This window comes from Mustela lutreola, chromosome 8 (assembly GCF_030435805.1).
Source record: "Mustela lutreola isolate mMusLut2 chromosome 8, mMusLut2.pri, whole genome shotgun sequence".
Lineage (NCBI taxonomy): Eukaryota > Metazoa > Chordata > Mammalia > Carnivora > Mustelidae > Mustela > Mustela lutreola.
Genome location: NC_081297.1, coordinates 99,589,122 through 99,613,484, shown reverse-complemented (window position 1 = coordinate 99,613,484; position 24,363 = coordinate 99,589,122). Strand labels below are relative to the sequence as shown.

The 24,363-nt window shown below is 45.2% G+C and overlaps 1 protein-coding gene, 1 long non-coding RNA gene and 1 pseudogene across 2 annotated transcripts in view; 2 read left to right on the top strand and 1 right to left on the bottom strand.

Moving 5' to 3' along the window:
- The window catches only part of GNS (glucosamine (N-acetyl)-6-sulfatase), a 58,602-nt gene extending 44,908 nt beyond the window's left edge, over positions 1-13,694 (top strand). Inside the window, exons 11-14 of the mRNA XM_059186229.1 lie at positions 4,515-4,622; positions 5,560-5,670; positions 8,095-8,255; positions 11,051-13,694. Coding sequence (XP_059042212.1) covers positions 4,515-4,622; positions 5,560-5,670; positions 8,095-8,255; positions 11,051-11,129 — 459 coding nt within the window. The 3' untranslated portion in view covers positions 11,130-13,694. The remainder of the gene's footprint in view (positions 1-4,514; positions 4,623-5,559; positions 5,671-8,094; positions 8,256-11,050) is intronic.
- The window catches only part of LOC131839102 (uncharacterized), a 28,694-nt gene continuing 5,287 nt past the window's right edge, over positions 957-24,363 (bottom strand). The window contains exon 2 of the long non-coding RNA XR_009356795.1: positions 957-13,859. This is a non-coding gene — a long non-coding RNA (uncharacterized LOC131839102). The remainder of the gene's footprint in view (positions 13,860-24,363) is intronic.
- LOC131839959 (U4 spliceosomal RNA) lies at positions 9,522-9,597 on the top strand (annotated as a pseudogene).

The following is a 24,363-nucleotide window of genomic DNA, read 5'->3' as shown; positions in this document are numbered from 1 at the left end:
GTCTTGCACTTTTGTTTGGTGGGAGTTTTTTGATTACTGATTCAGTTTTGTTACTGGTAATAGGTCTATTTAGATTTCCTGCTTCTTGATTCAGTCTTGGAAAATTGTATGTTCCTAGGGATTTACCCGTTTCTTGTAAGTTGTCCCTTTCCATGTAACTTCTCTTTCACTTCTGATTTTATTTGGTCCCTGTTTTTTTCTTGGTAAGTCGGACTAAACATTTATCAATTTTATCTTTCCGAAGAACCAGGTTTTCTTTAAAGATTTTATTTACTTGATAGAGAGCAAGCAAGAACAAGTGGGCAGAGCGGCAAGCACAGGGAGAGGGGAAGCAGACTCCCTGCTCAGCAGGGAGCCCAGCTCAGGGATTCAGTCGCAGGACCCCAAGCTGGAAGGCAGATGCTTAACCAGTTGAGCCATCAGGTACCCCAAAGAACCAGCTTTTAGTTTCGCTGACCTTTTCTATTGTTTTTTAGTCTCAGTTTCATTTATTTGTGCTCTGATCTTTTTATTTCCTTTAGTCTACTAACTTTGGGCTTTGTTCGTTTTTTAGTTTCCTTATAAAGGTATAAGGTTGAGATTTTTCTAGATTCTTGAGGTGGACTTGTATCACTATAAACTTCCCTCTTTTTTCCTTTTTTAAAGATTTTATTTATTTGAGAGAGCAAGCAGTGGGTTGGGGAGGTAGACTCCCTGCTGAACAAGGAGCCTGATGCAGGGCTCCATCCCATGACCCGGGGACCATGACCTGAGCCAAAGACAGACACATAACTGACTGAACCACCTAAGCACCCCTAAACTTCCCTTAAAATTGTTTTTGCTGTGTCTTCTACATTTTGAACTGTTGTGCTCCCATTTGCATTTGTTTCGGGGTATTTTTTTTCTCTTATTTCTTTGTTGACCCGTTGGTTGTTTAATAGCATGTTGCTCTTAGCCTGCATGTGCGTTTCTTCCAGTTTTTGTTTTGTTTAGTTTTTTTTTTTTTAAGGTTTTTGTCTTGGCTTTTTTTTTTTTTTTTTTAAGATTTTATTTATTTTACAGGGAGAGAGAGATCACAAGTAAGGAGAGAGAGAGGGGGTTGGAAGCAGGCTCCCTGTGGAGCAGAGAGCCCAATGCAGGGCTCAAGCCAGGACCCTGGGATCATGATCTGAGCTGAAGGCAGAGGCCTTAACCCACTGAACCACCCAGGCGCCCTGCCTTGGCTCTTTTCTTTGGAACATATTCTCATTTTTCCTCTCAGTTTAAATATATTTGTTTCTACGTATTAAGTAGATTGATTACATCTCCTGTATTAAAGAAGTGGCTTTATGCCAAAGGCATCCTAGGAGACCCAGTAGTGCCAACTCCCCAGGTCACCCAAGCCATGTGTCTCAGGGATGTCCATGTGGGGTGTGCACACCCTCCTGTCCTCGCTGGGTTGTGGTTGGTGTGGACTCCCTGGCGTGCAGGGCAGTTCTCTGGTGCGGCGGCTGCAGTAGCTATGGGCACGGCAGCCTTCCGGTGCTGCTTGCTGCGGAAGTCCAGCTGCAGCTGTTGCAGGAAAGCTCATGTGCAGAGCTGCTCCCCCCACCCCGTCGCAGGTGCATTCATGGCTGGGGGGGGGGGGGGTGTGCAGTGCCAGGCAAAGCCTCCTACTGTGTGTGGCACAGCAAGAGGTCACTTGGGAAGGTTCTGGTGCTATCTGAGCTGTATGCCAGGTGTGCCAGGGTCAAGTGTGTTTCCTAACTCAGGGATCTGGTCTACTTGTCCCCATTAAGGCCCATTTTAACTCTGGACTGTTTTTAGTAAGATTTCGCCACTTTCGTAGATACTTCTTACTTTAGTTCCTTTAGTTTTTAGATACAAAGTATACAAGTGTGCCAATACACTAGACTTAATTAGCTAAGACTGTGGATTTCTCAGTGCCAATCTAAGTATCTAAAAGGGATGTGCCACTGGGTTGGGGGTTGGTGTTTTACAGTGTACCTTTGTTGCACAGAAATTTTCTTGAAGTTGGTGGGTGACCAAATGTCCGTGCAACCAATCCCATGACCAGTTTCCTATCATAAGAGTTGTCTTGGGGATGACAGGCACCGTAAGATACTCATGTCCAATACTCAAGCCAATTTTGTGGCTTTTTGGCTTCCAAAATCCTCATTAGCAATAGCTTTTTTTTTTTTTTTTTTTAAGGATTTTATTTATTTGCTTGACAGAGATCACAAGTAGGCAGAGAGAGGAGGAAGCAGGCTCCCGGCAGAGCAGAGAGCCCAATGCGGGACTCGATCCTAGGACGCCGGGACCATGACCCGAGCCAAAGGCAGAGGCTTCAACCCACTGAGCCAGCCACCCAGGCGTCCCAGCTATGTACACAAAAGATGACAAATAAATATGTGCCTTTCTCTGCTCGGCAGGAAGCCTGCTTCCTCCTCTCTCTCTGCCTGCCTCTCTGCCTACTTGTGATCTCTGTCAAATTAAAAAAAAAAAAAGTATGTGCCTTAACATACTAGTAGTAACTAAGAAAGGTTTACTGGGGACTGGCCAAGAGAAGGCTGTGTGTACCACCAGCAATTCCCAGCATGGACTAAACCAGCAAATTCCAGCAAATAGGGACTGTGGACTGGAAAGAGGTTCCAAATAACTGGGAAATGCAAATTGAACCAAGGGCTGGGAAACTGGGTTCTGAATGGAATATTCTGCCAGCTGGAAGTGACTAAGTCCTGGACTGGAAAGCCAATTAGACTAGGATCACAACTTGGAATCTCAGAAATGGTGAAAGGACCGTGAACTCAAAAATGCGTTTGTGAGGGGGTAAGGGGTGCACCTTGGTTGAGCATCTGATTCTTGATCTCAGCTTGGGTCTTTTTTTTTTTTTTAAGATTTTATTTATTTATTTGACAGACAAAGATCACAAGTAGGCAGGGGGTGGGGGAGTTGGCTCCCTGTTGAGCAGAGAGCCCGATGCGGGGCTCGATTCCAGGACCCTGGGATCATGACCCGAACCAAAGGCAGAGGCTTTAATCCACTGAGCCACCCAGGTGCCCCTCAGCTTGGGTCTTGATCTAGGGTTGTGAGTTCAAGCCTCAAGTCCATGCCCAGCATGGAGCCTACTTTAAAAAAAAAAAAAAAGGTTTGCAAGTATCATTCCCAGGGTTCTCATTGTCCCAGAGTGCTGTAAGAGGTTTGATTCAGCTCCTGGCACTGCCATCTGATCTGTTAAAAATCTATTCAGTGATTCATGAATCAGGCAGCAGCTCATCTGCGATAGAAGGTAGTAAGTAGCCTCTGTAGAGCTGTAGAAAAGGGAAATTTATTAACGTGGAAAGGGGGTGGATATGGAAATTATTAACAAAGAATGCATTGTTTCAGCTAAGGTCACCCTCCCGAGGGGAACAGGAAGGTCTGTGGGGCAGAGTACCTCATTAGTGCTAACCAGGTAATTCCAAGTTGACTGGTGAAGTTATGTTCCTGGAGGATTCCAACTGCAACTAGCTTAGGAGTTAAGTCTTGGTTTGTTGATGTGGAGTTTAGTACAAGTGACTCCATTTTGGGCCTGCTATCTCCTTTTTAACACCACAAGCCAGACTCGACTCTGATTAGTAAGCCTATAGACTATTTTAGGAGCGCATTCTAACCTGATCTCCCTGTCCTGCATCTCTTGACTCCATCTCTAGAATCCGCTACTAGGATGATTTTTCTAAAGCAGAGCCTTGATTTTATTCTAATGACCACCCTTCCTCTCCATTCCTTGTCTAAAAGCTGGATTTCGGGAAACTGCTCATACTGTCATTTTGATCCAGAACTTCCTTTCACTACTTTAGCCTTATTCCTTTCACCACTTGTGTTCCTGTCTTAGACCCTCCCGTTTCATATGCTGTTGCTTCTTTGCTTTCACTCCACTAATGCGCAGTGAAGAATAAGTGAGTTCCAGTATGTATGGTATCTTCATTCCAACCAAGAACTTAGAACCCGTTATAGTCCTTAGCACACTAGCCGTTTTTAATATTTAATTTTTAGCCTTGTGTGCATTTGGCTATAAATTTCTTCATCAGAAAGGTTTAGAAGAATTTTTTAGAAGAAATTTTTAGAAGAATTTTTTTAATGTTTTATTTATTTTACAGGGAACACATGTTGGGGGGCGGGTAGAGCAACGGAGAGGAACCCAAGTGGACTCCACACTGAACTCGAACCAATACAGGGCTTGATCCCATGACCCCACTATCAGACCTGAGTTGGACATTTGGCCAACTGCCCCAGCCAGGTGTCCCTAGAAGAATTCTTAAGAGTCTATAGTTTCCATTCCCATCCTGCTTCACAGAGGTATTAATGCTCGAAGCATTTTCTGTCATCTGTCAGTGCTCTGAAATACCAAACATGATAGAAGCCTTCATCTGCATCAGGTTTTCCCATTCTCTGCAGCTACTGAATGAATAGTCCAATTCGTTTTGACCCGCCACTCCCCTTTAGCATAATAGAACTCTGTGATCCTAATCACAGTCTATACGCCTCACAGAAACCACTTTTGCTCTTCCTTCCAGAAAGGTGCCAGCAGTCTGACTTGGCGATCAGATGTCTTGGTGGAATATCAAGGAGAAGGCCGTAATGTCACCGACCCAACCTGTCCTTTGCTGAGTCCTGGAGTATCGGTGAGTAGTAGCTTGAGTTGGCTTAGACAGTTTTCTTACCAGTAGCACAGCAAGGCATTGGCTTAGATGTGTCAAGTATTAAAACCCTAAATCTGAGTCTTGGTCCTCTTTCACTTGACTTTGTCACTTGACTAGAAATTAGTAGACCAGACAAATTTAGTAATCCTGAAAATGATGTTTCTGACCTATTGTCAGAATGTGCACCTTGAATTCTTCCTTTTTCCTAACCAGCACATGTATCTACCCATATTCTTTTTCATTCCCCTTCTTGTTTTCCTCTCCTTCCCAAGTGGTGGTACCATTGTTTATGGGGGAGGTTAGCAGCAGCCCTTGGAAGAGATACGGGGTCACCACAGTTATATGTAACTGCCATTATAAGTGTCTTGCTTGGTGACAGTCAGGCTGGTCATGAAGGTGGTGGGAGCAATGTTGGCCTCACTTTGGATGATGCAAAATAGGAAAGTCAACTCCAGAGAGAAGCCCAATACCAAAGTACAAGGAAGTCGGTAAGGACAACATGAAAACATTAAGTTACCTGCAGCTGATTCCACAAAGCTCACTTGAGCCTTTTTCTCCAACCTGTTAAGATGACAGTTCCTAACAGACCTTAGACGTGACTCCTAGGAGATTCATTTCGTCTCCTTAGCATCTATGCCATCCACTTTCCAGTTGCTCACTGCAACACATTCTTGTCATGAGATTAGCACACGGTGGTGGCAAGAGTCTATAAGCAGAACTACCACAAACATCCTTAATCAAGTGAGCCACAAGTAAAGAACAAAGCCCCACATCTACCTTTGATTTCCTTCTCTGTGGAAAGTTCCCTAATTTCTATCCAGTGGTAGGTCTGGCTTGAGCCAACTTGGTTGCCCCTGTAGACAGGTGGTATTTGTTCCTATAGAACTCTCCTGATCTAACTTTCTGAATATCCCTACAGCAATGTTTCCCAGACTGTGTCTGTGAAGATGCTTACAATAACACCTACGCCTGTGTGAGGACCCTGTCGGCGCAGTGGAATTTACAGTATTGTGAGTTCGATGACCAGGAGGTAAGAAGGCCCTCTGTCTCCCCCACCCCCTTGCGTGCTAGTGCCCATGCTCTGCTGGCTGGTCGAGGTAGCAGAAGAATAACAATTCAAGGCCGTTTCCTAAGGAAGATAGGTTTCTTATCTGTACTTATACTGAGGCTTCCTTCGGTTCAGAAAATAGAGGGGCGCCTGGGAGGCTCGGTCAGTTAAGAGTCTGACTCTTGTTTGGCCCAGGTTGCGATCTCAGGGTCCTGAGACTGAGCCCCACACTCAGCACAGAGTCTGCTTGGAACTTTCTCTCCCTCCTCCTCTGCCCTCCTCCAACTCACATGTGCTTGCTCTCTCTCTCTCTAATCTTTTTTTAATTTTTTTTTAAATTTTTTATGAACATATTTTTATCCCCAGGGGTACAGGTCTATGAATCGCCAGGTTTACACACTTCACAGCACTCACCATAGCACATACCCTCCACAATGTCCATAACCCCACCCCCGTTCTCCCAACACTCCTCCCCCCAGCAACCCTCAGTTTGTTTTGTGTCTCTCTCTAATTTTATAAAACAAAAACAAAAAACAGAATTCCACAAAGCCATATTGCATTTCTCTAACTGTGCCCTTTCTGAATGGGCTCTTCTGCACCCCTAGCACCACTCACACATTTAAAGGCACCGTCCACTTGTTCAGATTGCTGTATGCCTCCTCTGTTTGCTTCCCTGCTAGTTTGGGGCCACAGTAAGACACCTCAACTTCTGTGGAGGTAAAAGGAGTTGGGACATTTGCCAGAAGGCTAACAACCAGCTTGTTCAGAAACTCTGGTCCCCACAACAGCCTAGCCCAGAGCTGCTCAAATAGATGAGCAGTGGGCAATCAAAAGCCAAACCAGAGGCGCCATGCTTGTGAGAAGGTGGCTTTCAGCACCCGGAGACCAGTATGGACGGAGACCTCCCGCCCTGCAGTCCTTCGTGCTTTCACACTGTTCATCAGCACGTGCCCAGCTGGCATCCCACATCTTGCCCTGTGGAGCCGACACGCACTGTGTTTCTTGGAAATGGACTTGCTCACCACTCGTTTGTGGGTCAGAAGCACTTTGGACAGCAGGCAGAAGAGCATCGTTCAGAATCGGTTCTTGTTCCTCCTTCCCTGTAATGTTTAACTGTCATTTTCCTAGCCTGTCCCTTGGACAATAAAGTACAGAGCTGGGGGGAGAGGAGATAATAGTGGTATTAGATCTGTCTAGTGTCAGAAATAATGGGATTGTGTCCTTTCCCAGTTGGTGTTGGACATCCAGAACTGCCTTTTATTTTATTTGTTTTTTAAAGATTTTATTTATTTATTTGAGAGAGAGAGAGTATGAGAAGGAGGAAGGTCAGAGGGAGAAGCAGACCCCCTGCCAAGCAGGTAGCCCGATGCGGAACTCGATCCCGGAACTCCAGGATCAGGACCTGAGCCAGTCGCTCAACCAGCTGAGCCACTCAGGCGCCCCAAAACTGCTTTTTATATTTATTTATTTATTTATGTATTTATGTATGTATGTATGTATTTATTTATTTATTTATTTAAAAGATTTTATTTATTTATCAGAGAGAGAGAGAGGGAGAGAGAGCGAGCACAGGCAGACAGAATGGCAGGCAGAGGCAGAGGGAGAAGCAGGCTCCCTGCTGAGCAAGGAGCCCGATGTGGGACTCGATCCCAGGACGCTGGGATCATGACCTGAGCCGAAGGCAGCTGCTTAACCAACTGAGCCACCCAGGCGTCCCTTTATTTATTTTTTTAAATGATTTTATTTATTTATTTGAGAGAGAGAGCGAGCAAGCACGAGAGGAGAGAGATCAGCAGGAGAGGCAGATTCCCTGCTAAGCAGGGAGTCCGATGTGGGACTCGATCCCAGGACTCCAGGATCATGACCTGAGCCGACGGCAGTCACTTAACCAACTGAGCCACCCAGGCGCCCCCAAAACTGCTTTTTAAAGCACGAAAGTATAGCATCTGTACAACACAGGCTAGAGTACTTTCGTATTTATTCTCATTTGAGTCTTAACAATTCTAACACAAAAATAAACCTTCAAATGTCAAATCTCACTTCTGTAACAATATTAGCACTGAGTCTACTTTCCGAGACCTTGCTGTTTGAGGGTCCTGCATTCTCTTCTCTGCTTTTATTATGAAAGATAGTAAATCTGTCCTCCTGTCTCTGCCGAAAAGCACAGGGTGTCCTGGAGGCCTGTTTCCAGCATGTGGGCCTTGAACCTGAAGTCCCTTAACCCAAGAACATGCTCTGTGGTCTTGCGTTTACCCTCGGGCGCTCTGAGGACATGAAGACCAGATGGTGTTCTCCTGGGGACTGCACTGTCCACCTCGTCCCTTCCCGTTTAGAAATCACGCACACGGGGAGTACTTCAACTATAACGCTTGCTCTTAACCTTCCCCCATCTTTTCATTCTTGTAGGTATTTGTAGAAGTGTATAACCTGACTGCAGATCCAGACCAAATCACAAACATTGCTAAAAGTATAGACCCAGAGCTTTTAGGAAAAATGAACTACCGGCTAATGATGTTACAGTCCTGTTCTGGACCAAACTGTCGCACTCCAGGAGTGTTTGACCCTGGGTAAGTTTCCACTGTCTTCGATGGCTTTGACAAGTTATCTATAGCAATCATGCCATTCTTGAATCCAGAGGCAGCCTGAGGGAACCTTTTGGCTCTGAGCTGTTTCTCTCATTATTCTCCTTTGTAGTAGGAATACTACATCTTCATGCATTCACCTCCTGTACTGAGAAAATAAGCTCTTTCAAACTTCTGCTCTCCGGTGCCAGTTGCTGCTTTAGCTGGAGGCCTAGCCCTGCTCGCTGCCACATGGGACTCTCCTCCCTCCCCTTCCTCGTGTGATCCTTGTCATGGTACCAACTTGATTACACTGGTGACAGGTGGAGTTTCTTTAAAGTAAGCCGACTGAGTGCTGCCCTGTTCCCTAGCACTTCCAAGAGGATAAGCCTTCATTTCACTTCTCAGAAACCTCAACTGGAGAAACTTAAAATGCTTGCCAGTAAATTTAATATGCTAAACACACAAAATGAGTTAGAAGGTATAGACTCTGAAATGTTGAAATGCATAAGACCACATCGTATATGGAGGGAGAAAAGATTTTGATCACCTACTAAGCCAGCCCTCATCCTCCCACTCAGTACTCTGAAATAACTTCTCTCCGGTGACACTGGGTCTTAGTCTTAGCACACCATGAATCTGAACTGCCTACAGCAAGAAACTTGACATTTTACGCTTGAAGACCATGAACTCTAAAGTTGAATTTTCACTAGAAAAGGATTTAGTTATTCTGATTGATGTCCTGAGCTGATGGAAAATAGTAACTTAAGTAGTAACTCAATTATTTAGCTTTGTGTGAGCGGTCTTCAGTAATATATAAGCATACATTACTAAGTTGTATATTGTAATATACAACAGTATGTTGTATGTTGTATATTGTAATATAATATACAACTTAGTAATACATGTGATGAGCAGAGAAAATGGATTATAGATGGTTTATTAAAGAAATGTAGGGGCACCTGGGTGGCTCTCTTCAGCATCCAACTCTTCATTTCAGCTTAGGTCATGATCTCAGGCTCATGGAATTGAGCCCTGCATCAGGCTCTGAACTCAGCTAACAAGAATCTGCTTAAGATTCTCTCCCCTCCATTTCTCCCTGCTCCTGTTCTCTAAAAAGAATCTTTAAAAAACCCAAAAAACCCCACTTTTCCTAAATGCTGCATATAAAGCCAGAGAGAGACACGGAGGCCAGCAAACAAAATTAGGTAACAATATAAAAAGACAATTTTATCATAATTTTATATCACTTGAGCCTTCTTTTATATGGGTAGCTTTGCGCAGTGGCAGTATCGTAGCCAGTGAGATTTATCCGAGGCGCAATTATTGCTAATTAAACTTTTACATGGGTAACCCTGTTAACGCAGTCATCAGTCAAGCATTCTGACTGCCCAGCTTGGAGCTTTTCTCCAGGTGAGTGAAATGGAGCCTCACTCAGGCCCATTCCTTGAGGTAGGAAATTCATTCTCTAAAGTACAAGACACAAGACTTCTGGTTGACACATGATGATTTTGTGGTTTCCAGCAGCTGCTTCGCTTAGAATGTTTTATCAACTATAATGAGATGTCTAGAGCAGTCTCTGGATGACTCTTGGAACTTAAATCCATCCTCTGATTAATCTCAAATGGAGGCTGAGCATCAGGCCTGAAGTGTTAGGACTGGAGATAGAACGTCCAAGCAGCCACGCTGAGCCCTCCGCTAAATTTGCTGAAGCGTCACCATTAGAGCTGACAGAGTAAGACCTCCTGACTCCCAGGCAAGCTTTGTTTGTTGAAACTGTAATTTAATTGTCTTGCTACGAAGCTTATAACCGAGACTGTAGATGCCGGCTTTCCTCATGTTAGCCTCAGCTATTTCAGCCACCTGGTTGCTTTTAAATTCCTTAGCAGTAGCTTATTCTTTCCCACCACACACCTAGGCCTATGGAATCCTCTGAAAATGGAGGTCAGCAGACTAGATCCTATAGGCCCAGTGCAGCCACCACCCTTTGAAAGTAGCCGCATTCATTCATTTACATACAGCAACAACATTGAGTCGTTGGGACAGAGAGTGTATGGCTCACCCTTGTTCTCAAGTAATGCTGGTTAAGTTTATCCCAAAAAATTGCAGATAAAAGTAAAATACAGTGTTATGTCTAGACTACACATGTAAATTGTCTTTCCAGCTAATCTACTTTAATTTTACCAGCGAAGGAAAAGAGTAAACGCTGAATGGTAGGTATTTCACAGGAATTGAACTGCCTTACTATTTTAGTGGTAGCCATAGGTTAATGACCTAGCTCAGTTCATGATGAGCCAACTACTCATCAGTAGGAAACTACTGGTAGGAAAACTACTCCTCAGTAGGAAACTACTGGAGTCTGAGGTGCACACCTGTGCTGTTACCTGTCGTTCTATCTGAACGGTGAATGGAAGGGCTTTGAAGCAGCTGCTAGGGTTCCAGCAAGGGCTAGACTGCCATTAGGCTGCTTTCAACCCTCAGGATGCCTCCAAACGCCCCTAAAAAGAGGGGGGGGTACCTACCTCAAATCTTGCCGCCTCCTAATGCCTCTCAAGAATAACCTTGTTTTTTTCCTCTTTGCTTTTCACTACATTGTTCTGTGCTTGCTTCCTTGTGCTGGAAATGCTCTTAATTATCCAGCGCTTCTGTTCTGTACTACAGACTTTGCCACTGGATTCCTTTCTAGTGATTTAATGGGTCCTTTGATCTTCCTTCCTGCCGTCCTTTCCACTGAACATTCTGACTGAAGTGCTCAGTGGCTGACTCGGGTTAACGTGACATCCTTTTTCTCCCCTCCCCAGATACAGGTTTGACCCTCGTCTCATGTTCAACAATCAGGGCAGTGTCAGGACTCGAAGGTTTTCAAAACCTCCTCTGTAGCAACCTCTGCACTGGGTTCCTGCACGCCTCTGTCTGAAGAAGTGATTGTAGTAGGTATCTGTAGCTAGTCCGCAAGACCGCGCCTGGAAGACTTTCTGGACTGGCTCTAGGTCCCGTCTGAAAAGGCAACCCAGTCAGCTGACCATCTTGTGCAATGTGTTAAACTGTGAACTCTGCCCCTCCGTCAGGGATGGCTGGCCCTGATGCCTCGTTCAGCTAATCACAATGCTCCCTTCCCTGGGGTTCCAGTTCCTGATGATTCCCTGTGTGATCAGAGTCTGAATTTGTAAGTCCATTCAGATAAACGGCGGTACTTTGGGGGGGGGGTGTATTTTACAGCTCAACCACTTCACTCTCACAAATACCAACATCACACGCCTTGAATAACCATCAGAGCAAGAAGTACCACCGTTGTCAGATTAGTGGAAGTACATTGTTTATAATATCCACATCACAATGTGATAAGGTCACAGATTCCAAACCTGTCAACCAAGCACTGTTTTCTGTTGTTGGGTTTTTTCTTGTTTTCGTTTCTTTTGCATTCTGGGCTGGTGCTACACTGAAAGAGAACAGTTAAGTTTTCGGTAAAGGCTAATTCCAGGTAGTTCTTAAAAGGGGACAGCCATTTCCTTCCATCTCCTTCCAGGCTGCTCACCACATGCTAACCACAAGAGGGAACGTCTCTTCTCTTGATTATTACCCCTCTGAGATCTGAACAACAAAGTAGCTTAGGGATCTCAGCAGAGAGGAAGAACGTCTAAGGGCTGGTGAAGGTTGCACTTTGAGGGCCTCTGCGGCCCGGCTCACAGCTTGACGGGTGGAAGGGCTGCAGCTGGGACGGCGTAGGTGCCTGTGTGGCAGGAGCCTGGGTTTGGTTTTGCCTCCGCATTTTGTGGACATTCTGTTCCTCCAGCACAGGTGACGCGGAGTTCCAGCTTGCTTCACCCTACTCTCTTCCCTTGTACAGAAGTTTGCCTGAGGGTTTGGAGTCTCCCGTAATTTGGCCTCATTCACTGTTCCCTGTCAAAGCCAGACCTTGGGGAGGTTTCCTGACTGCACATAACACCTACATTAGTAGGTTTCCGGGCTCCAAGACCAATCTGGTTTCTTCCCAAGAAAGCTAATCTGTGGTTGGAACAGCAGGGGGAGGAGGAAGAGAGCTGTGGTTTATAACCTGTTCAACTCAGGCAATAGTGATTTTAGCTTTATTTAAGGTCTTAGGTCGAGCTTTAAGCACTTTGTAAGACATGGCTGTAAGCAACATCTCTATCAGAACTCCAGATCTGGAGCCATGTTGGGTTAATAGCCTTTGGGTTGTTCCTTTACCTCATGCAATCCCAGTAACTGTGGTGGTATTCAGAGGTGAAACTGGCAAGTAAAATGAACACCTCTGCTGTGAATGTTTTAGGGGAAGATATTCTAAATATTTTGTGATTAAAAGCAAACTACAATGTTACATATGGGTATCAGCTTTATTCTACACTTTGATTCTTAACATTAATCAGTCAACTTCTACCTTACTCAAAGTTGACCATAGTTATTCCCGAATAAAAAGAAACCAACTCTTACCAGGTCTTATATTGTGATGTCCTATTATTCAGTTTTCGGATGCTGGTTCCTGAGAACAGGTAAAGTCCTAAGAGTGACCCAAGTCCGCTGCCCACAGGAACCTTGCCACACTGCTCCGAACACTCAGCGGCCCATGTCCGGGTGGGGACGGGATGCCCGCTCTGGTAGCTCCTGCCTCCTGTATTTGGGACATTTCCTACTAACTTGGGAATGGCCTATAATCTGACTTTTTCTTAGACTGGCTTCATTCTGGATCTGTACTAAAATCATCTCTCAAGTTCATAGCCTAGCAGACTACAAAATGCACTGAACTTTACAGAATGTATGTACAAGGAACACATTGCAAGAGGCTTGGCTTCTTTCTCTCCTAACTGTATGAATTTGGATTTTGATTATTTTCTCTTTTACGAAGGCCAGGTCTGGACTGGTTGGTGCCCTTCAGAGGAGAAAATTGTATAACCATTAGGAGTGACCCAAGGCCACAGGAATGAACAGAGATTTTTGCCTTATAAGATTTCCTATTAAAAGCTACCCTCAAATATCCAGTGGAGAACCCCTTTTGAGCATCTTTGAATTTGACCAACAATACTGTTGTAAAATATGTTTTAATTCACAGTACTAAAGGTTTGTACAAAATACTGACCATAGCCATGAAGTTATACCTTGACGTGTGAGAAATATTCTTTAAAATTTATTTTTGGTGTCTAAGGATTAGTGCTTTAACAAAAGACAGACTGTTCCAGGGTCCTTATTAAGGTAAAGCAAAGGATATTTCCACCATTGATCCACCAATGAATTAGGTGGAGTATTTGGGTTCTTTACTTTGACCACTTAGGTCCCATGACCTCTGTGAATTCCTGTGTTTGTGTCATCTGTTCCTAAAAGTTACTCTGCCCTGGCTTTGTGTCATCTCAGTCACCTGACTTAGAAAGTGCCCTTCAAAAGATCCTGTTCACTGCTGCACTTTTCAACAAATTAAAATTTATTTCTGTTCTAGTGGGAATGTGTCCTTTGTTTTAGTCCACAAGTAGTCATTCTGACAAGATGCCGGTTAATCTTTTTGTCACTCACCTAAGACTGGAGAACAGGCCTTTATTCCTTGGCTGCTGTAGTCTCTACCTGGAAAGCTCTTCTGTAGGTGCTCTCTTGCTGACCGATAGCCTTGAATGAGTACCATGGAGAAAAATGATAAATCTTTATGCATTTACCACTTTGCAGGAAAAGTCTTATCCTGGCAGACTTTTTTTTTTTTTTTTTTTTTTTTTTTTAAAGATTTTATTTATTTATTTGACAGAGAGAGATTACAAGTAGGCAGAGAGAGAGAGGAGGAAGCAGGCTCCCTGCTGAGCAGAGAGCCCGATGCGGGACTCGATCCCAGGACCCTGAGATCATGACCTGAGCCGAAGGCAGCGGCTTAACCCACTGAGCCACCCAGGCGCCCCTCCTGGCAGACTTTAAATTAGGTACAAGTAAGCTTAACTTCCAAGGTGCTTTCCCTTGATGTCCATTCATGTGATGTAGTGCCCTCAACAAAGGACTTTAGATGGGGACTAACAGACTTGTTCTTCAAGGGATGTCTCTGTCACAATTACTTACCTCTGCTGTTGGAACACAGTATTTAGTATGAATAGTTATGTTTGGTAAATTTTACTTACCAAACAGGCCAGGATTTGCCAAACCCTGACCTGAGAGGTTGCCTCATATCTTACAAATTGTGAAAACCAAGTAGAAAAACAAGATGTTTGAGGACAACCAGATCACTGTCAATTTGAGGGGTGCCTGGGTGGCTCAGTGGGTTCAGCCTCCGCCTTCAGCTCAGGGTCCTGGGATCAAGCCCCGCATCGCGTTCTCTGTTCAGCAGGGAGCCTGCTTCCCCCTCTCTCTGCCTGCCTCTCTGCCTACTTGTGATCTCTGTGTGTCAAATAAACAATCTTTAAAAATTAGCGGTGCCTGGGTGGCTTGGCTAGGTGGGTTAAAGCCTCTGCCTTCAGCTCAGGTCATGACCCCAGGCTCACGGGATCAAGCCCGGCATCAGGCTCTCTGCTCAGCAGGGAGCCTGCTTCCTCCTCTCACTGTCTTTGCCTGCCTCTCTGCCTACTTGTGATCTATCAAATAAATAAATCTTTTAATTAATTAATTAACTAATTGAGGGGCACCTGGCTGATTCAGTGGGTAGAGCATGTGGCTCTTGATCTTGGGGTCATGTGTTCAAGCCCCACATTGGGTAGAGAGATTACTTAAAATCTTTTTAAAAAGTGTCCAAACAGAAGTGTATTTCTATATATTTCCCCAAAGCTTAGGTAAATCCCAAAAAAGTAACTTGAGAGTATCACAAGGTGAATCCAACAAAAAAGAACATTTCTTTGTATAGACAAAGTAAGGCCAAGTATAGACTCTACCAGATCGATCTTTTTTAAGATTTTTCATTTAAGTAATCTCTCCACCCAACGTGAGACTCGAACGCACAACTCCAAGATCCGGAGTTGGATGCTGTCTACCCACTGAGTAACCCGGTGCTCCGTCCATTTTTCTGCCTTATCCCACCTATTCTCACTGAGACTGTACACTGCCCTGTCGAACCAAATCCCCTATAAAACTTGGTCTTTGTTTCATCTTCCTGTACTAGCAAGGGGCTTGAAAGGCTGGTCGTGTGCTTACCCTTAAGTGTGTTGTGGGAAGAGCAGACAACCAGAGAACTCCAAGTCCCCAGGCTGGAAGCCCTGTGCTGAGACCTCCATGGATGGCCTAGGAATTCCCACAAAAGACAAAATTTAGATGTGGGACATGGGAGCTTGCTCCTGGACTGTCACAGAGGAGATAGTAAACTATTCTAATACTGGGTTTTTCAGAGGAAACGTCCATGACCACCTTGTACCCAGCAGAACTGAGATCCGTAAATACTCACTTAACCTAGGGAGCCTGGGTGGCTCAAGTCAGCTAAGCATCCGACTTTGGATTTCAGCTCAGGTCACGGTCTAAGGGTCGTGAGATCGAGCCCTGCATCAAGCTCCACACTACACAGGGAGTCTGCATGAGATACATTCCCTCTCTGTCAGCCCCTGCCCTACAACAATCTAAAATCTTAAATATACAACAATCTTTTTTTTTTTTTTTTTTTTTTTTTTTTTTTTTTTTTAAAGATTTTATTTATTTATTTGACAGAGAGAAATCACAAGTAGATGGAGAGGCAGGCAGAGAGAGAGAGAGAGAGGGAGGGAAGCAGGCTCCCCGCCGAGCAGAGAGCCCGATGTGGGACTCGATCCCAGGACCCTGAGATCATGACCTGAGCCGAAGGCAGCGGCTTAACCCACTGAGCCACCCAGGCGCCCCTTAAATATACAACAATCTTAAATATATTATCAATCTGCAGGTCTGACTGATGCTGATAGGATGGAGAGATTCAGAGAATACTTATAATTAGTATTTATTGTGATAGAAGACTTCTGCAGAATATTTTTTTCCTTCAGCTGAATTTATCCAAGCTCACAAAGCCCACCTTTCTGTTAAACTCTGTTTGTCTCTGATCTAAGAAGGATTTTTCCCTCCTCCATTATCCATACACACGCCTACACTACCAGGCAGTGAGCTTAGTTAGGAAATGGAATTACTCTGTTTCCGACATCTAGGACAGTATATAGATTGAAAAGAAAAAAGCTTCCAAACAAGAATACTCTTATCTAGCAAAGTTACTCAGATTTGAAGGAGAAAGAGTTTCCCAGACAAGCAAAAGCTAAAGGAGTTCATCACCACTAAACTGCCCTTACAAAAACGTGAAAGGGACCTTTTTAAGCCAAAAAGGGTGCTAATTAGCCACAAGATATTTGAAAATATAAATCTAACCAGTAAAGACGTTTATACTAAAGGTCATGGATTAATCTCAAAGGTAGTATAAGATCAAAAGACAGAAGTAGAATAATTAAGGGCTACACAAGATAAAAGTTGTAAAATGTGACATTAAAGAACATTAAGGGGGGGGATAGTAAAAATGTTCAAACTTAAATTATCCATTTAGACTGGTAGAAACAGAAGTTATCTCTAAGCCTCATAGTAACCACCATACAAAAGCCAGTAGAAGATACAGAAAAGTCCCCAAACAACAAAGGAAACCAAGAAACGGGAGCTATAAAATAGCCAGAAAATAATTAACAAATGGCAGTGAAAATAGTAAATTTAAAAAAATGTCAAAATGGCAGTTAAGTACATATGTATCAATGCTTCAATGTAAACAACCTGGGACACCTGGGTGGCTCACTCGGTTGAGCGTCCAACTCTTGATCTCAGCTCAGGTCTTGATCACAGGGTCATGAGTTGAGCCCAATGTTGAACCCCCACATCCAACGTGGAACCCACTTTTAAAAAAGTAAAAGACCTAAATTCTCCAATCACAAAAAACACAAGACCCATGCACATGCTGCCGACAAGGGACTCACTTCAGCTGTAAGGATACACACAGCTGAAGTGGATAAAAAATTGCGATATTCCATGGAAAGGAAGAAATCAAGGCAGCAGCTATATAGAGACAAATCGGACTTTAAAACGAAGGCTAATATATAAAACAGGCCAGGGGTGCCTGGGTGGCTCAGTGGGTTAAAGCCTCTGCCTTCAGCTCGGGTCATGATCCCGGGGTCCTGGAATCAAACCCCACATCGGGCTCTCTGCTTAGCAGGGAGCCTGCTTCCCCCTCTCTCTGCCTGCCTCTCTACCTACTTATGATCTCTGTCAAATAAATAAATCTAAACAAACGAACAAGAAAAAGCAGGAAATTACATAATGGTAAAGGGGTCAATCCAACAAGAGGATATGTTTCTGAACATTCCTGTAGTATCTATGCACCCAACATAGGAGCATCTTAAATATATAAAGCAACTACTAACGGACTGCATTTAAAGGGAGGGGGTGGGAGGACTAGTCCCTAGTACCTGGATTCACAGGGAAACTAGTTTCAGACTAAGAAGGGGGGGTGTCCCTACCATGCAGTGGTTTCTTATCCCACTCCAGAGCATGGCTGTTGGAAAAGAAGCCAAAAACAGCTCCTCTCTTCAGATCTCATGTATTTCCAGAACAGCTGTGGTAACCCAGCAGCCAAGATACTGGGATCCGTGTGACTTCCGAAGCTAGATCATGGAAGACCTGATCGCTTCTCTCTTCCAATGGATGACTCCGGAGGAAACCTGCTGCCATGTTACGAAGACAAGCCAGCAGTCCTATGGTTGGGTCTGGCTGAGGATCTGAGCCTTCCTGCAAATGACCAGCCCCACCTTGCCAGCCAGCCAGGAGAGCAAGCCCTCTCAGAAGCAGATCCTCCAGCCCAGCCCGGTCAAGGCTTAGGGTGCTAACCAGGGCTGCCGCCCCCAAACCTCCATCTCCCAAAGAGCCATCCAAGCCAGAACCATCCAGCTAAGCTGCTTTCCCATTTCCAAACCCACAGAAACCATGCAACAGAATCTGTGTTTAAGCTGATTTGGAAGTAATATGCAGCAATACAGGACTGATAGGATGACAAAACTTGTTTACCAAGAAGGAAACAGGCAAGCCTTTTGCCAAAACTTATTCAATTGTAGGTACCCAAGACAGGACAAAGCTGTCTAGTCGCAGAGGCTCACCTTACCTCCAAGGTGGGAAAGAGTTTTACATGTATTATATGCACAAAGAATATAAATAAACAGGCTCCCAGCCACGATTCCAAAACCAAGTAGAAGCTTCTTTGAAATGGTTGCTTAGATGTTATGTTCTCATCACATGTTGGAAAATACTTTCACGGACTCTGGGCTGGCAGGCTCTGGTCACAAATCCACGTTCTCTCCAGCACGTCTCTATACCTCCCAGAAGCCGCACAGGGGAGAGAGTGCTGCGTGGGGGGCGACCAGCTCTTTCAGCGGCTACAGCACGTGGACACTTGGACTTGATTTGGGAAGCCAGGCCCCCCGTTGTCCAAAACACGATCACCCTCACCACTTCTTTGCCTCATCCCAGGGATAGCCAAGTAGCTCAGAAACGCAGTGCAGTCTGTCCTGCTTAAGTCTGAGAAATGGCTCCTCTGTATACATGGCTTCCCATGGAAAATGAATCCTGGGGTACCAAGTCTGGTCCTCAGCACAGCGCAGGTCATCCGGCCCTGTGGGGTGCCGTGGGAGGCCCTAGCAACTGCCGGGGTTCACAGTCAGCCTGCAGAGGAGCCCGGGCCTGTCTCGAAAGCTGCCCAACCAGCTGATTCCAGATGGAGTATGAAATGCTGAGCACTGCAGATGTTAAGCCCGGTCCCCAGGGAGAGTCCTGTCGGGCGGGGGGGGGGGGGGCGGGGGGGGGCCTCTCACATGCATGACCACACCAACTAGAAACAAGGGGGAAGTCCCTGGGCTGCTCCTACGGGTGGCCCTCTGGTCTGGGTCTCTCAGTATCACTCTTGCCTCACCAGGGCGGACAGCACAGGGATCCCCAGTCCCAGTAGCTCTGAGCACAGTGGCTGTGACTTGTCAGAAGACAGGCCACACTCTGGTACCTATTTACAGGCAGTGCAAGGGATGACACTAGTGCTGATTACTTGGGTCCTGCCAATCGCCCTGGAATCTTGAGTGTTCTCAGATTTGCTTTAACTGTTGCCCTTCCTAAGCCAGAGTTTGAAGAACAAATAAAAAATGTTTTTGCTTCGGAAAATGTCCCTTTTGGAAACTGCGTCCTAGGTGATGCTTCTAGATGAATTTTAGTGTCAACAGGATAGGTGAGCATCTTAGCCCAGTGGTAAAGCAGCCAGTAGTTAACTCCATGTTCGGAACAAGAACCTGGAAAACAGGGGTACCTGGGTGGCTCAGTGGGTTAAAGCCTCTGCCTTCGGCTCAGGTCATGATCTCTGTCCTGTGATAGAGCCCCAAATTGGGTTCTCTGCTCAGCAGGGGGCCTGCTTCCTCCTCCCCCTCTGCCTACTTGTGATCTGTCAAATAAATAAATAAAATCTTTTAAAAAGGGGCACCTGGGTGGCTCAGTGGTTTGAAGCCTCTGCCTTTGGCTCAGGTCATGATCCCAGGGTCCTGGGATTGAGCCCCGCATCTGGCTCAATAAATAAATAAAATCTTTCAAAAAAAAATCTTAAAAAAAGAAGAACCTGGAAAACAATACCAGTAACCTTACACAATATTGGGCTTTGTAGGAGACAAAAATACCTTCACATTCATCATGGTATTTGGTCCTCACATCAGCCCTGGGAGGCAAGCAAACAGCCAAGGCTCTCTCCACTTTACAGGGGGAGAAATGGTTTGCTCCAGGGCAATGGCCACTGTTAGTTTTAACTCTGCCCTTGCTGAAGATGACTCTTAACTCAGAGACCGTGTTTTAGCCCTCAAGTCCTTTTCTCATCACGGAGGAAAATCAGCAAGAGGGACATTGATAGGACATGCTGCCAAAAGGACTTCAGAAACCAGTCCCCACTGTGTAGAGAACGTTCACGTGAGTTAGGGAATCTGCGAGGCAACCCCTACCGATCCTTAAGCTCGGGGCTCTACATCACCTCTAGAAGGAAGCTTCTCCAACCCTGTAAATGCTCATACCACTCTGTACTTTCCCAACACATACCAGTTCGTACTGCACGTGGACTGGCTTCCACGAAGTGAAGGGCCAGGAGGCTCTTTCCCACCAGAATCCACCCAATACCTACCATCTTCAGGGCGATTTATAGATACACACTGAATGAAAGAAATTAAAATGCTTCGTGTTCTACTCAAGTCTCTTTCTCTGCCAAGAACAGAACCAATATAAAGTGAAAGGTTAAACAGGTGGCTATAAGAATACAGATATCGGGGTGCTTGGGTGGCTCAGTTGGGCCTCTGCCTTCAGCTCAGGTCATGATCCCAGGGGCCTGGGATCGACCCTTGCATCAGGCTCCCTCCTCAGCGGTAAGGCTGCTCCTCCCTCTCCCACTCTCCCTACTTGTGTTCCCTCTCTGTCAAATAAATAAAATCTATTAAAAAAAATATATATATATATAGACATCATAGAACCCAATGGTAAATCATACTGACTCACTTTTTCTTTTTAGAACTTGTTTTATTTTTTAAGTAAGCTCTACACCCAACGTGGGGCTTGAACTCACAACCCCAAGATCAAGAGTCACATGTTCTAGAGCCTGGCAGGTGCCCCAGATTGACTCACTTTTTATATGTAATTAAAATTAATTCCAAGCTGTTGACTGGGAAAGGGAAAAAGGGAGGGAGTGAGGGAGGAAGAAAAAAAGGGCAAGAGAAGTAGAGAAAGGGATGGTGGTGGGAGCAGAGAGGGAGGGAGGGAACCTTAGTTCTCATTTTCATAAGCCTCAACTCTACTGTCCTTCCAGTAATATGAAGGTAAATTTAAGTAGTGTTAGAATACCACTGCTCATACTCACGAAATGTACGCACAGATCGCTGCTGGGAACCGAGATGCTGGAAGCAGTAGCAGCGTCAGCCCTTGGCATGCAACTCCACAGCTAGGCAGAGTCAGGTACGTGCGGAGCTCACTTTTTTGGGGGCACACAGTAACAGCAGTTTGGGACCTAAAATAGGAACCTCCCGAGAATATCTACAATCCGCGGCAACGTCAACCTCTCTTACTCCTGATGTTCCCAGCCTGCACCTTCACTTTCTTTCCCAGCAGCCCCGTCAGAGGATTATTGGTTCTGCTCAGCTTCTCGGAGAACCAGCTTTTGGTGGCCTTGGGTTTCTGTTTTCCATTTCGTTTATTACCGCTCTTCAGTACTTCCTTTCTCCCGCTTACCTTGGGAGAGCTTCCACCCTAAGAACTAGAAGAAGAAAAGCAGAGATCTGACGCCCTTCATCTTTCCTAACAGGAACTTCGTGCTATAAATTTCCCTTTTTCCATCCTTGATCCCACTGTGGAAATGAGCACGTTAGCGCAACGGGCGCACAGACAGAGGACTCTCCACTGAGGGGAAGAGGGGACCGTGAGCATGTGACAGCTGAAGTAGTGGGTAGGTTCTGAACGCACTCTCCCCCCCACGGAGGCCACAGAGCCCCTCCCCTGCTCCCCTTGGCTCCGTTCTCCTGCTTTCTCTGCGCACTCTCTCCCCACTGACACAAGGCCCTCGAGGTCTGGGAGTGCCCACTGCTGACTAGGACACTGTATGTGACTATGTCACACTATGATACTGCTGACTTCCTGTGCTGATTTTAAAACCTTGAGAGAGTCTAACTGATCAACAGCCGTCGAAGATCCAAGCAGCTGTGGTCAGAGGCACAGGGTGCTACTTTATGTAAAAGTCCTTTCCAGGGCTAAGGGCTGCAGGTCAGGGAGCCCCTCTGCAGACTTGCCATTACTTCGTTTAAAATGACCTTGTTTAAGCAGATACCTTGTGGTTTCAGATATGGGTGGGATCTAAAAAACAAAATGAGCAAAAAAGCAGAAACCGATCCATAAATAGAGCAGCTGGTTTCCAAAGGGGAGGAAGATGGGGGGTTGGGCAAAATGGGTGAAGGGGAGTGGGAGACGTGGGTTTCCAACTGTGCAATGAATACATCCGGCGAGAACAGAGACAGCGTAGGAATATCGTTACTGGCATTCTAGTAGCGTTCTGTGGTGACAGGGTAGCCTCGCTTGTGGTGAGCACAGCCGCTGTACAAAGATGTTGAATCACTATGTTGTGCACCTGAAACTCGGTAACACTGTGTCAATTACAGTAAAAAATGGCGCATTTTTAAAAGCATTAAGAGGGATGCCTGTGCCCACGGATGTCCTCTGAGGATCTACAGTTAATACTTGAACCCGTATGGGTTGCTGGGTAAAATGGCAGATTCGCCAAACCCCGTCCTAGACATACAGATTCAGCTTTGGGGTGGGATGCAGAAAAATCTGTCTTTTTGAAATTGCCACCTCTGGGGATCGGAGAAGGGGAGCCCTCCTGCAGTCGTTGGGAATGCAAGCAGGTGCAGCCATTCCGGAAAACAGTGTGGAGTTTCCTCAAAAAGCTGAAGAAGAGCTACCCTAGGACCCAGCAGTTGCGCTACTGAAGATTTACCCCAAAGACACAAATGTAGTGATCCAAAGGGGCACGCACTCCCCAATGTTTACAGCAGCAAAGTCCACAGTAGCCAACTGCGGAAAGAGCCCAGATGTCCATTAAAGATGAATGGATAAAGAGGATGTGGTCTAAATATACAATGAAATACTACTCATCCATCAAAAAAGAAAGAAAGAAATCTTGCCATTTGCCATGATGTGGATGAACTATAAGGTATTATGCTAAGTGAAATCAGTCAGTCAGAGACAACTATAAGATCTCACTCGTATGTGGAATTTAAGAAACAAAACAGAGAATCATGGGGGAAGGGAGGGAAAAAATAAAACAAAATGAAATCAGAGAGGGAGACAAACCATAAGAGACTCTTAACTATAGGAAACAAACTGAGGGTTGCTGGAGGGGAGGGAGGTGGGGGGATGGGAATCTAGGAGGGCATGTGATGTAATGACACTGGGTATTATATAAGACTGATGAATCACTGACCTCTACCTCTGAAACTAATAATATAGTATATGCTAATTAATTGAATTTAAACTAAAAAACAAAAATTTTAAAAATAAAATTAAGGGGTGCCTGGGTGGCTCAGTGGTTTAGGCTGCTGCCTTCGGCTCGGGTCGTGATCCCAGAGTCCTGGGATCGAGTCCCACATCGGGTTCTCTGCTCAGCAGGGAGCCTGCTTCCTCCTCTCTCTCTCTGCCTGCCTCTCTGCCTACACGTGATCTCTCTGTCAAATAAATAAATAATCTTTAAAAAATAAAAAATAAAAAATAAAAATAAAAATAAAATTAAGGGGGCGCCTGGGTGGCTCAGTGGGTTAAGCCGCTGCCTTCCGCTCAGGTCATGATCTCAGGGTCCTGGGATCAAGTCCCGCATCAGGCTCTCTGCTCAGCAGGGAGCCTGGTTCCTCCTCTCTCTCTGCCTGCCTCTGTGCCTACTTGTGATCTCTCTCTGTCAAATAAATAAATAAAATCTTTAAAAAAAAATTAAAATAAATAAATAAGTAAGTAAAATCTTGTAAAAAATAAAAATAATAAAAAAATGAAACGAGCACCTCTGATAGGTCTGGTGCAGTCCATGAATCGCATGGAAACGTCATTCTGCCTTGAAAGCTCTTCCAACAGATTCTAAACCGCCCCCTCCCAAGCACCAGCTTCCTAACAAGTAACTTTCTGTGAGACCCACTGTGCCTCTGCTCCCTTTCCTTAGGTACAAAAGAACAAAACTGTACAAAGCAAGCTGGGGCGGTGGACACAGGGTGACACAGGGAACAGAAACTTTGTTCCTGGCCTCTCCCACACCCCTACACCCTCACTGGTTGTCTTCCTTGAGACACACCCCCCTCCCCAACGCACGTAAACTGCCAATTAGAAAGTTTATCGAGAAGAAAGGCAATGGAACTCGGACTTGCCTTAAGTCCCCAGTTACCGTGGCTGCCCATGTATTCTCTGACAAGGGTCTTTTCTTGAGAAGGCATGATGTATGCCTGACTACCTAAAAGTCACTGAGTCAACATGCTCCTTGAGAGATTACATATGCAAGGAAAAGTCATTTGAAACTGAAAAGAATCTCAAGACCCCATTTATAGCTCAGTATAAAACACTGGAGTTGAAGCGGTTGCTTTCCTACCCGCAAGAGTAACAATTCAAGGATTCTAGTGTGCTG